General features: G+C 55.4%; 1 protein-coding gene across 1 annotated transcript in view; it reads right to left on the reverse strand.

The window, feature by feature from the left end:
* Positions 1-13311, reverse strand: part of RASA3 (RAS p21 protein activator 3) — a gene marked incomplete at both ends in the record, with an annotated part of 98650 nt that overhangs the window by 24156 nt on the left and 61183 nt on the right. Inside the window, 5 exons of the mRNA XM_080689163.1 lie at positions 564-668; positions 2718-2794; positions 5133-5205; positions 5590-5670; positions 9216-9292. Of these exons, the coding sequence (XP_080545289.1) occupies positions 564-668; positions 2718-2794; positions 5133-5205; positions 5590-5670; positions 9216-9292 (413 nt within the window). The remainder of the gene's footprint in view (positions 1-563; positions 669-2717; positions 2795-5132; positions 5206-5589; positions 5671-9215; positions 9293-13311) is intronic.

Raw genomic sequence — 13311 nt, forward strand, 5'->3', positions numbered from 1 at the left:
AGTCACAATATAAGCATATACTCCCTATGCTAAGTGCAACCCATTTAGAGAAAACCAGAAATAAGGCAAAGTGGCAGTAGAGCAGCTCATGTGTGAGCCTGAGCATGTTCCAAGGCAGAGCTGAGACTTGGCACAAACCCACAATGGCCCTCCTTGGCGATGCTGCCAAGGCCCGAGGAGGCTGTGAGGCCGGCCTCGGCACTGCCTGCCTCCCTGACAGACAGATAGCACTGAGCCATGCAGCCGTGCACCCTCCCAGAAACAGGCCAAGGCCATGTCAGCTTTAGGCTTGCTTCCTGCGGTGCCTGTTCTTTGTCTTGTAGCTCTCAGCATCACTCCACTGGTCTCAGCAGGATAGCCTATAGCCTTTCACACCCGACCTCGCACCTGGTGTAAGAGCAGAAGCTTGATTACAAGCTGGAGTGAGTCAGAACCATGTGCGGAATGAGAGCGGGCAGTGCCAGGCCATGGGCCACGCACAGGGGCACCTTTCCTTCTGGTGGCTTGGGGTTGGCCTTTGCTTTTCTGGCTCATCTCTGTCCCTCAGAGGTGCAGTCACCTACCATGCCTCATAGGAGCTGGACTGTCGCAGCACTTTGAGTGGAATCCTCAGTTCCCCCAGAAACTCGTCTCCAAACTTTAGGTTGCTGGCATTCCACAGGTCAACTCTAAAAGAGACAAGCTGTGTTCAGGCCTCACAGGAGGGGTCACCACGGCAAAGCATCACACACCTGCCTCCCAGGAGGGCTGGGAGCACTGCCTCAGCTCCCGAAGTCAGCCTCACGAGACCTATGTATGCTAAGCACAACAAACTAGGCTGTGGCTGTGGGACAGACACATGTGGGCAGGAAGCCCAGCCCTGAGCCTGGTCTGGAGGCAGCTGGCCCAGGACTCAGGCCCTCTGGGCTGGCGATGGCGCCACCAGGCATCACCACGTGTGACAGATCCACATGGCCACACCGCTCTTGGACGCAGGACGTTTGTGCCTTCCTCCAGGAGCAGCCCTGGCCCTGGATAGAGTTTAGGGCTGCACCAGGGCCCTCCGGGGGCCTCGACTCCACCCCAGCACCGGCTTGAGGGTAAGTCGGTGGGACCTGCATTCTAGGTGAGTGAGGTGCATTGTGCTTGGGCAGCGGCTCTAAGACAGTGCCCTACACCAACACCACAACACCAAACATGCCTGGGAAGGATAGCTTGGCCTGACTCTCCATCTCCCTGATCTTAGAACCATCGAGGGAGCCTGGCAGGGTCACAAGGAGTCACAAGCCACAGCAGGGCATGCAGCGCCTTTGTGAGAGGTCCAGGCTGGTGTTTTGAAGTGTCTCTACTTCTTAGCATGGCTGGGGACTCTGATCTCCTTTCCTTAGGGAAATCCTCAGTTCCCTTGGATTTGTGGCTATAGAACTATGTCTGAGTGACAACCCAGTAGACAGAAAGTGTTTGTAACTGCTAAGGTGACAGAAGGGCCTACTCCTCAGAGCTGAAAGTCTCCCCTGGGCTCTACCACACTTTGGCAGTCAGGGCACCACTTTGGGAGGGAATGTTCTAGAAGACAGCCTCCCCATTCCCAGTAAGCACAGTCCTCCCCGGAGCAAAGATGCTCCATGGGAGGGGTCTGGTGGTGCATGCCAGTAGTCCCAGTACTTGGAAGGCTGAGACAGGAAGATCATAGGTTTGAGACCAGCCTCAACAACTTAGCGAGACTCTTTTAAAACAAAAAATTAAAAAAGGGCTGGGAATATACTCAGAGGTAGAATGCCCCTGGGTTCAATCCCCAATGCCACAATGAATGAATGAACAAACAAGCGCTCCAATGAACAGGTATCTGGGAATGGAGAGGGCTGGTGTTTCCGTCCAGTAGTGGTACTGGCCCTGGCAGGAGCCTGACCATCTGGTGGCCACAGTGTCTCCAAACAGCCTAAAAGGAAGTAGGGGGGCCTGGGCAGGCTGTGGGGCAGGTGTGGAGGGGCATGTTCTCTGACGCCCCTCCCCCCACAGTGGGTGAGAGGCTTTGTGCCTGAGCAGATGCCCAAGTCACTGTCCCGCAGACACCACTAGGTGTCACACTGCAGGTCTGGGAAGACCCAGTCTCCATGGTGATACATTAGGATGAAGCAGGGAGGCACACACAGGACCTACAGACACTGGGTAGGAATCATGCTGCAGCCTCCAGAAGGGCAGGAGCTGCACAAGGTGCCCGGCCACACCGAGGCAGCGCCTCAGGCACAGACCTGCTGCACCCAGCAGGATTTCCTCAGGCCAGTGCTGCTGGGGATGGATGGCCCCAGCAGCTTCTAAAATGGACCCAAATCTTTGAGGGTGCCAGTATAGGTTGTGCTCTGAGGGTTCTGAATTAGACCTCAATCAGCTGCAGCCACGTAGTGCCAGTGCCCACGGCCACGACCTGGTGGTCACCGATGGAGCCTCACAGATGCCCAGATATAGCCTTCCTGCTTCACCTCTTGGAGGATGTAAGAGCTATAAAAGCAAGTTGGCCCACTTTTAAATATCTTTCAACCAAACACCCAAATGTCTATGCAGTTCCAACACAGGCTCCTTTAGCCACATTGCTATTTCATCCTGGAGTTGAAGTTACTGAGAAAAAAGGAAGTTCATTTCTACTCATGCCTCTAATTGAGAAACCAAACAAAAACATCAGAAGAGCCGGGTTCATCCTACTGCTCCCCCAGGAAACCTGGCCCTGACTTCTCACTCACCTAATTTCAAGCTTGTCCACGTCTTCCTCCTCAAAGTCAAAGTGGGACTTTTTGCTGTAGCTGCAGGGTCTGGTCACCTGGAGACAGGCAGAGAGAAAGGACATTAGCACAGCTGATGTGTACTTGCAAACCCACAGCCCAGGCAAGCAGCGGAGCCTCCTACCCTGAGAGTGGCTACCACTTGGAAGGTGGGCATAACTGGCTACCAGTCCTGGTTCCCTGACCTCGGAACTTGCCCAGGGCCACTGAACATGAATACTGAACATGAGGCCACTGAATGCCACGCAGAACCTGGTTCTGCTGGGAGGGGCAAGAAGGTGAATTGCAGGGCTACCCAGCCCTTACGCTGCCACTGCCCTGTGACTCTCAAGAGCTCAAGGCTTCTGCCCTGGCACACTGAAGCAGCTTTGGAGCCAGGCAGAGGTATGGCAGGCGTGGAGGTCCTGAGTTCCTGCAGGTCCAGCACCCCTGCACAGAAGGGTGGCTCAATACCCTAACCAGTGGCATCCCTGCCACCCTCTGGCCCTCATAGCAGCTCCAGGGATCTATGCCAGGGTGGGGCAGGGCAGAAAACGGAGACCGAACACTACTGCTTTCTCTTGATATTTAAAGGATCATAAGTTCCTTGAGATATAGAAAGGGGTGAGGGAGCTGCATCTGAGAGGCAGAGATAAAGTATACCTGGCACACTGGTCAGGAGACCCCCACAAAGCTGAGGGCCGCCCTAAGTGTTTATGGGGAACAGTGCCCACTCTCCCTTGTGGAAGGCTGGGTCAGAGCCATAGGCTGTTTGCCACCGGAAGCTAAGGTGATGAGGAGACCTGGTAGGTGAGGTATTTGCTGCTAAGCCAGTGGCAGAGGAACTTGGCCAGCAGTGCCCAGAAAACTTGGCCTAGGGCTGCTCAGGGCAGCAGCCCCACCAGGCCCAGGCTTCCCAGAGTCTCATGGGCTGTGCTAGGCCATGGTTCTCAGCCTCTAATGAGTGCAGTGGACAGAGAAGTCACTCCAGGGACCAGGAGGGCCCCTCCTGTGTCAGAACCAGCAGAGGGGCTAGACTGTGAGCAGAGGTGCAGCAGGATCCCTTCCTGGCTTGAGGGTGGGTATGGGGAGAAGGGGTCAGTCTGGGAATGGCCCCACAGAGCCATTCTGGGCAGCCCAGACAGGAAAGGTACCACTGCCTCCGATTCACAATTCCTGCCTTTCCTGCTCTGGGAAACCATGGCTCTGCCCACTGTAAAGCAAGGATTCTTCCAGACACAGGCAACAGCTCCACCCAGGACACACAGCTTGCACCTCCTAGCATTACACAGGTGAGCCTGGCCTCTAGCACCCAAGAGCACTGGGAAGGGGCACCAGGTGGCAGGTGGCACTGACGGGAGCCTGGTCTAACGCCTTGCCAGTGCCCATGTTCACCCGACAGGAGCTAGCTCTGACTCTAGGGCCCACTTTCTCATGACAAGAGCCTGCAGACTCCCCTGATGGCCGCTTTTTTGTGACGAGAGCCAGCTCTGACCCCTGAACCCTGGGCCCACTTTCTCCTGATGAGAGCCTGCAGACTCCTCCCCCACCCCCGCCCATGGCTGCTTTCTCCCCACTGCACTTTACATCTAGATCCGGAGCCTCAGCACCTGTGTCTGCATGTGTACCTGCCCCAGCCCAGGTCCTTCCCACAGTGAAGGAGCATGCCACCTGAGGAGCTGTGCCCTCTGCAGGATATGGCTCTGCCAAGGCTCTGCCCAGACTCAGTGAGGGTGTCCCCCACCTGGGGAGCTGTCCACTCTGTAGAAAGGGGCTCTCCGTGTCTGGGCCCTGTTCATGGCCCTCTCACAGCAGCCTGTAACCTGTGCTCTCTGCTTTCTCTTCACTAAGTGACAGGCTCTGAAGACAGCAGCTGAGGGCTTACCCACCTGCCCCTCTGGGACCTGGTAGGAGAGGGGCACTCAGGAGACCCTGGAGGGAAGGACCTCAGCCACATGCACCTCACACCCCATGCTGCATCTCCTGGCTGCCCTGCACCACACCCCAGCCTTACCCCCTCTAAACCTCAGAGGCAACCAGGGGGGTATCTGGCTCTGAATCATTTCCCCTTTTGCTTCAAACCTCACATACATTTCCGGTGAAACAAGCCTCACCCTGCTCGGGGAAGCAGGGGTTGAACAGCAAAAAAAAAAAACCCAAACCAAAACAAAACAATCAGCCTACCCCTAAGTTCTGATGATCTGGATAGCCCTAACTTGTCGTCTCTGTCTGGGCCAGTTCAGGAAGCCTTTCTTCCCAGGGAGGGAGGAACGGGGAATCACAGCTGGTTGGCTGGGGCCTGGCCATCTCTCCAGGCCACAACTGAGATGGCTCAGATGGGGGCTTTCTACCAGTCCTGGGTGTAGGTTTTCATGTTCGCCCCACCCAAGTACCAACCTCAAAATAAAACACTTCGTCAAACTGGGGGTTGTTGGTCTTCTTCTTCACTTTAGTCTTCTTGGCTTCAGATCTACAGTCAGACAGGAAGGGTTAGGATCAAAAATAGAACTGATGGTTCCAGGGCTGTCTCGAAACTAAGCTATCAAATGCACAGTATCTTACTGCCTTTATTTATCGCATAAATATTTCTGTTTGTCCCCACCTCCAGATGGTATGCAAATCAGAAACCTTTACTGAGCCAAAAATACCCAGTGTGAAGATCACAAAGGCTTTCTTTTTCACGAAGCAATTTTAGAGCAATAAAGATAACAAAGGGAGTCAAGATGCCATTTGCTGCCCACGGGGCACCACCCTCATTCTCCTGAAGGAGGCACTGGCCTCCTGGTTCAAAAACTGACCTAGGGCTACTCCCAGGTCCCAAGGCCAGAAACCTGGGCAGAGCCGGAGCACTTGCCTGAAGGGTCCAGCCAGCGTCACTGTGGCATAAGGGTCGCACTGCCCATTCACTATTGGAAGGCCTTGGCACTCGAGGATCCTGGAGAGAGAGGACAGTGGTCAGGGGCAGGGACATGCTGGACAGAAACATACAGGGCCGGCTCCTTTCAGGCTTGGAATGAGTTCTGTCTCCTCTACTAAGTGCAGTGGTGACCAATCATCAGAAAGTGTCTGAGAAGGGAAGGAGCTGGGCGGGCAGTGTCGTACTCCTTCAGAAACACAGCACAAGCAGCCCCGACTCTAGCCGGCCTGCAGCCCTGACCTGCAGCAGCTGACACCGGCTCCAGTGCCAACCTCCATCCACCGCGCTTATTCACCAACAGGGGGCTGTGCTTGCCCAGGCAGGCCTCCATGTGAGAAGGACTTGGAGAGGCCACCATTGCAAAAAGCACTGGGTCTTCACTTGGGTCTGCAGATGCGCTGTGGGCAACTGGCAGGAGGGTAAAGCCCAGTCTCTCCCCTCATTTGGCATCTGTGTCCTTTACTCTCTTAAACTCTGGATCAGATTACTGCTCAGCCCTGCCAATGAGCAGATTAGAGAATGTTCATTTAAAGTATCACACACCCTTCAAGGCTTGAAGACACTAGGAATAATTCAGGTGTTTTCAAGATTTGCAGGGACATTCAACACCTGGCTTCTGCAGCCTAGTCCAGACCCCTGGAGTGGTGCTCAGAGGCCTCTGTCACTGCCCCACCATCCAGAACAGCAGCACTTGCAGGCAGACCACCTGGGTGAGATGGCCCCAGTGGGGCAGTCATCTCAGGGAACCCTGTGCCTCTAGACTCTCCTCTCCCCCAGCACAGTTTCCTCTTCCCTGGCACTCGTGGGTCTGTGGGGGCTGGGCCAGCTGTTCTGTGGGGCTTCCCTGGCCTTAGTGGGTGAATGTCAGGGCAAGCCCTAGCCTGGGTTGTAGGAGTCATGGTGTGAATGATGGTGAGGGTTCTCCGGCCTCAGTGGGGGGGATGTCGGGGTAAAGGACCATGTGCTAATGCCCTGCTCCAGCCCAACTGTGCAATCCCTGCAGGGCCAACAAGCTAACGGGACCCAGCAATAAGGACATAGGAGAAGCCGGTCAGATAGGCACTGGGCAGGAGAGGGTGGGAACTGGACCCTGTTCTCTCTGCTGGCCAACCCTCTGTGTCTGGCCCGGTTCTCCAACAAGCCAAACATTTTGGTGTTGCTCTGCATATGCGGAACCTCTCTGCCAGGCTGGGAGCCCTACTCTTGGGATACCAGGGTCTGCAGAGCTGGGAATGGAATAGACACTCTACCCCTCTGGTCAGTGAGGAGAGGGGACGGATGCAAAGGCGTCAGCTGCCTGGACACAGAACACAGTCTTCCAGCATCTAACATCGCAGCTGCAGTGCAGGGTCCAGCACCTCTCCCAGCCCAGCATCCCACCCTCTCCTGGCTCAACACCCCACTCTGTTCCAGGAAAACAACTTCACAGCAAGACAGAAGACTCCTCCAACAGCCACATGGATGTCTTGAATTGTATGTTCCCACTTTACACAAAGGAAGTGAGGCAGGGGTGAGACCCTTTGGTGCTGACCCTGACTTCATTTCCCTCTCCTTTGTGCTGAGTAAATGAAGAGTTGGGCTGGTAACAGCCTAGGGCGTTCTGGAGTCCACTCGTCAGTCACCTTGCAAGGAAGGCCACCAGCTTTCCCACTTTCTCACCAGAACAGAGTCTGGGCTTCAAGAGCACTTCCTGATTCAGGCAAAGAAGGTGTCAGGGACCAGCAGAACACAACAAAATGTCTCCAAGCCAAACGCGGTTCTCAAGTGTGAACTGAGCTTCTGCAGACCTGCAGGACCAGGGCTGGGAGGGGCCCCAGGCAGGCAGGTTTCCACAAAGTCCAACACAGCTCCCCAAGAGCAAGCCAGGCAGAAGACGCCAAGGTCCCACGGGAATGCCTCCAGGGCCCAGAGATCAGCGTGGAAGACAGGCTGCCTAGCCAGGAAGGCCAGCTGTGTGTATACCTGGCCACTCTTTCCCTGTATAGTCCCTCTCAGACACACAGCCCCTGCCTCAATCTGTCATGTGTGTTAGTCTTGTAAAAGTTCCTCCCTGAAGTCAGCCCAGCTCCATCCAGCCTGACTGCCCACAAGGGGTCCAGGCTGTGCCTACATCTGTATCAACCAGTGCTTCTGGTTAGGGAGGTCACTTACAACCCTGGTCCAAGTAGGTCCAGGCACCTGCAATCCCTCTAACCCTAGAGGGATCCTAAGGAGGACCCTGAGTGGTTGGGCATTCAGCAGGTATTTCCTGTGCAGATGAAGGAGCCAGAGGCATCTCCATGACTTTCCTGAAACCTGTCTGTCCCTTGCTGGTTACTTCTTGGAAGAAGTATCTCCTAGCCTGTCCGTGTGTGCTCCACAGCCACGGACCAACATCGCCAGTGCCATGGTTTCCAGGGCCGTGAGGTGGACAAGAGAATGAGGGTGCTCCCACCCTCTTTTCTACCTGCTGGTGGGCCACAGCATGGAATCTCAACCCTGAACTTGGGTCTCTGAGCACCCAACAGGGAGGTATGCACTGCTTGCCACACTGGAGCAGTGCCCTTGGGCATGCACAGAGAGCCAGGAATTGGGAGCAGACTGTGGGGAGACCCTGGAGCTGTTGTCTCTTCCTTGCCAAGGGAGGAGGGCCCCTGCCATGGTCCAAACATGCCCCCAGAGGTTCCTGGCTTGGACACCTGACCCCCAAGTTATGTGCTGGTGTTTGCAGGGCCCTCAGGAGGTGACTGGGGAGGCAAGGTCACATGGTGGTCCCTGGTGGCACGGGCAGAATTCTGAGAAGAACAAGAGACCAGAACTGGCATGCTTACTCTGTCTTGCCATGGATGCCTCCCCTTATGAGGATACAGCACAAGGCCCTCACTGAAACTGTAAGCCAAAGGAACTTTTTTACATTTACCCAGTCTCAGGTATTTTGTCACAGTAACAGAAAGTGGACTTGGTCCCTATCACCAGAGCTCATTTCTGCACATTCAGGGGCAGGACAGACCCTCCCACTGCCCTTTCGCCAGGGCAGGGACCCTTTGTTTCCCTGGCCTGGCCTAACCTGGGGAGACAGAAGTCCGTGAGACCTGAGAAATGGCCGGGGCAGGAGCCATGCACCAGTTACTCTGCAGGTGAGACAGGGAAAGCCAAGGGCCTGGCCAGCACATTCAGGGGCATAGCTTGGCTCAGAGGGCAGGTCTCAGCCAGTGTGCACACCTGCCTGGGCTGACCCACACATTTGTGCAAAACAGAGTAAGCACATCTGTGCCTCACCCAAGGGTCCTTGGCTCACTGCAGGTGATGGCTGGGGCCGGCCATCCTGAGGACTGAGAGCCCTGCTGGGAAGTACTGGGACCACCTTCAGACAGAGCACGCCCTCACACTTCTACACATACCACACACACTGAGCATCGTGGAGAAGCTGCTCTGTCCAGGCAGGAGGCCCAATCCCAGCTACCTGACAACCGTGGCTCTACACAACTAGAGTTGTCCCCAGAGCCGGCCATGGCGTCCCTGAGGACAGTGCACCGCATCCTCCGGGAGCCCCGGCCTGGATGTCCCGACTCGATGCACCTTACCGTGCGGCAAGCTTGTGGCAGACGATGCCAGTGTCTGTGATGACCTCACTCAGCCTCAGCTCCAGGTGGACCTTGCCCTGAAAGGCACAAGGACAGACTGTCGTGAAAGGGGCATGGTGGCTCCAGCACTTCTAGCCACTAGGCTCAGGCTGCAGGCTTGGGTGTTGAGTTGACACTTCCTATAAGAGAGCCAAGGCTTCTCACATCAGTGTCAGCACAGATGTGTTAGAAAAGACACTTGGCAAAGCAGCTGCCGGATGCATCCACTCCATGTGGCCATGGTCAGACAGGTGTGGGCAAAGCAGGGTGTCCTCTGAGGACCAGGGAGCCCCAGTCCTGTTCGTGCAGAAAGTCAATGTCCATGGGTGCTTCTAGAGGAAGAAGGGCAGTGGAGGTGGCAGAAGCCTGAGCAATGCAGCCTTAAACGTCCTGGCTGTGTGTCCTGCCTAGGGCCCTGGGAAGTGACAGCGCTGGCTGGCTGTGAGCACTCGCCCCTCCAAGGCTCAGGCAGCGCCAGGGGCTGCCCTTCCGAACTGTTTCACCAGTAGGAGGGCAGGAGCAATGGACAGGCAGGGTGCCAGCACTTAGGCATAAATGTGAGCACCAAATGGCAGTGACTATCTTGTGCGGGACACCTGCCCCTGGGCACCAAGCCAGGGCCTGCCGAGTGTGCCAGCGGTGCCCAGGGCCATGAGGCTGATGGCAGGCCCTGCCACTCTGAGCCGCCTTGCCTGCGGTCCTTGCTGGGTTTCACTGTGTGGGCACCTGACCACTGGTAGCCCAGTTGTCTGGGGAACAAATGACCAGTCTCACTCAGACCCCATCAGCACCTCCAACTGTCACCTGACAAGTGCCCTGGGTGGCCCTACCACGTCCCAGCACATGGCCAGGCACCATGGGCACAAAACAACAGTCTCTGTGGCCAGGAGCCCCAGGCTGCAGTTCCTGGCTTGGGCTGATGTGACTGAGCCCCGCCTCCTTGACTGGCCTGGCCCCACTTGAGAGCAGAGCCTCAGGGATGGTGACTAGCAGCACCCAGCTCCATGGGGCTGAAATGTTAACAACTGAGGAGGTGGGCAAATGATCGCCTGTGATCCTCTGCCCTGAGCTGGGCAGAGTGGCAGGGCCAGAAGGGAAGACTACGGAGCACTGCCATTGGAGGGCAGTGTCTCAGCACCTGGCCTGCCTGCCGGAGGCGCCAACTCCTCCAGGACGTGACTCTGGAGATCTGCAAGGCTGTTTGGAAAGACAGAGTGCTAATTCATTTCCAGGGACCTCTGGAAAGTTAAGGAATGTGCCCCGCCGCCAACCGCGAGGGCAGCTTCCTTCAGGTTTCCTGTTTTCTTCCAGCAGCCCAGCAGCGCTCTAGGCTCCTCTCCCCTCTGAGTGCAGACCCTCCTCTGCAGGGCGGTGGCTGCGCGGTGCATGACCAGAGCTGCGTCCATTCCTGGAGGGTTAGGAGAGGCCTGCCAGGATGTGAAGCCACACACCTGCCCTTCTGCTCAGGACGTGCTCCGGGTGACTGTGGGCCAGTCTCTCCTAACTCTCACAGCACGCGGGGCAGCCATCGTCCTTCCTAGGTAGGGCAGCCACTGGGCGGTGCCTCTCACAGGGGATGACATGACCTTCTGGCACAAACAACCCTGATCAGAAGCACTTAGAACCTCAGTGGTTACACCCTCAGTGTAGGGGACAGGAAGTGCTGCTTCCTGGCACACACCTAGGCACCACTTCAGGGCAGCAACAGGCCCCTCCCTGGAGAGAGAGGGAGCCAGGGTCTTCTCTCTCTTGAGGGAGCTCAGAATGGGCAGGAGCTGCAGCCCCAGCACTGGACAGTGGCACACAGAGCCCCATGTGCGAAGGGTCCTCTTTCCCCATGGCTATCTGCCCTACAGGCGTCTTTGCATTTATTTGCTCTGGGAGAGAAAACAGCCTTGGGGCTGTGCAGAAGACAGGGCTGACCGGCAACTTTTCTTCAGTCTGGTTTAGGTGAGTAATGTTATCAAGAAGCCAAAGCAAGCAACTAGGAAGTAAACAGTGGAATCAGCTGGCCAGGGCTGGCACCCCAGACCGCTTCCTCCAGCAGAGCACGCCCACCTGCTGCAGAGGACCCAGAAAGGCTGCACCTCAACTGCCAGCCCACCCAGACACTGAGAGACGGGAGCCATGAAACGTGCTCTCGGGCCATGTGGGGATCCCAACCCCAAACAGAAATCTACCTAACACCTCTAAAAACACTTAGAAAATGAACAATGCACTTCCAAATATCACAAGGGTCAAAGAAGAAATCTCCAGAGAAATTTTTAAATATTTTGAAATAAATAAAAATGAAAGTTTAACTTATCAGAATTTGTGAGATTATAGCAAGAGAATAGCTTAGAAGGAAATTCAGAATACTGACCACATGTACTACACAGGAAGAATGCTCCAGAGTCAATACTCTCAACTGGATGAGAGGAGCAAATTAAATGCATAGAAAGCAGAGGCAAAGAAGGGATAAAAACTAGACCAGAAGTTAACCAAACAAAACAGGAAATCAAGAGAGAAAAATCAAAACCAAAATCAGGTTCTCTGAAAAGATGGGTAAGATGATAAATCTCCAGTCAGGCTAACCAAGAGCAAAATGAAGAGACACCGATACCAAAAGCCAGAATCGAAAGAGATGCCATGGAGCTAAGCTGGCCAGGCTGAACCATGTGCACACCACACCAGTGACCTGTGGGCCCAGCCACGAGTGGGCACCAACATGGCCCCGGGGGCTGAACGAGGCTCCAGGAGGGTGTGCAGGAACTCTAGTCTCTGCTCAATTTTCTTATAACATAAAACTGCCCCCCAAATAAAGTTTAAGCTGGGTGTGGTGGTATACTCCTATAATCCCAGTACTTGGAAGGCTGAGACAGGAGGATTGCAGGTTTGACACCAGTCTCAGCAATTTAGCAAGACCCTGTTTCAGAATAAAAAATAAAAATGGCTGAGGTAGCTCAGAGGTAGAATGCCCCTGGGTTCAAAACTCTAGTTCCAAGCCAGGCGTGGTGGCACATGCTTGTAATCCTTGTGCTTGGGAGGCGGAGACAGGAGGATCATGCAGGTTCAAAGCCAGCCTCACTGGCTTAAGAGACCCTGTTTCCAAATAAAAAATATAAAATAGGTCTGGTAGTGTGGCCCGGAGGTAGAAGGGTTCCATCTTCAGTACCACCAAACAAACAAACAAAAACAAACAAAACTCTAATTCCAAATAAATAAATAAAGTTCACTATTATTTTTAAAGCCCCCAGTGGTCCCTGTCCACTCTTTCAGGAAGTCCTGTGAGGCCCTGCCCCACAGAGCTGGAGAGTAGGCCCAGCCCATCCCCAGACTGCCACAGGGCCAGCAGATGGTGGCTCAAGACCCTCCCTCTGACCATTTGTATGCTGAGCAGCCGCCAGGCCAAGGCTGGGCAGAGAGGAACATGGATCCAGCTTGGATGAGACTCACAAAGACAGAAGGCAGAGTAGCGGGCAGATTACAGAAGAGAAGAAAGGACGTGGCCCAGGTTGGAGGAAGCCTGGCCTCGCCCACCCCTCCTGATTCCTCGAGTTCACACGAGGGCTCCAGTTGGCCCTGCGCCACCCACTCCGGCTGAGGCTCTTTTGGGTGGTCTGACATGCAGGACAAAGCTCCCAGAGGCTCCAGGGAGAGGTGGGATCAAGTCTGGTGCTGGGAGGTGGATGCCCAGGGCTGTGTGGTAACCCAAACTCTATGCTGCGCACTGCACTTTGTGTTCAGTGACTTCGGCAGACTCGGAGGCCAAAGGAGGCTGCCAGAGGGGCCAGCACTGCCCTCTCTCACTCAGTGCCAAGCAGGACCCTCAAAGACGCAGGGCCATGCATTCCAGCCCTCACTGTTGGCGGGTCCGTCCCTGCACCTGAGCCGTGCCCCCACAACCTCCCAGGGAAGGACAGAGGTGATAAAGTCCGCACAGGGAGGCAGCTTGTCAAAGACCTTCAAGGACGCCCTGCAGAAGGAGGAATGGCTGCCAAGCATCTTTCCCCATTCTGTGGCCAGCATGCAACACTCCTTCCTGAAGCATGCCTTTCCCTGAGAGCCACAGAGCGGA

Source organism: Muscardinus avellanarius (genome assembly GCF_963383645.1).
Source record: "Muscardinus avellanarius genome assembly, chromosome: 2".
NCBI classification, from domain to species: Eukaryota; Metazoa; Chordata; class Mammalia; order Rodentia; family Gliridae; genus Muscardinus; species Muscardinus avellanarius.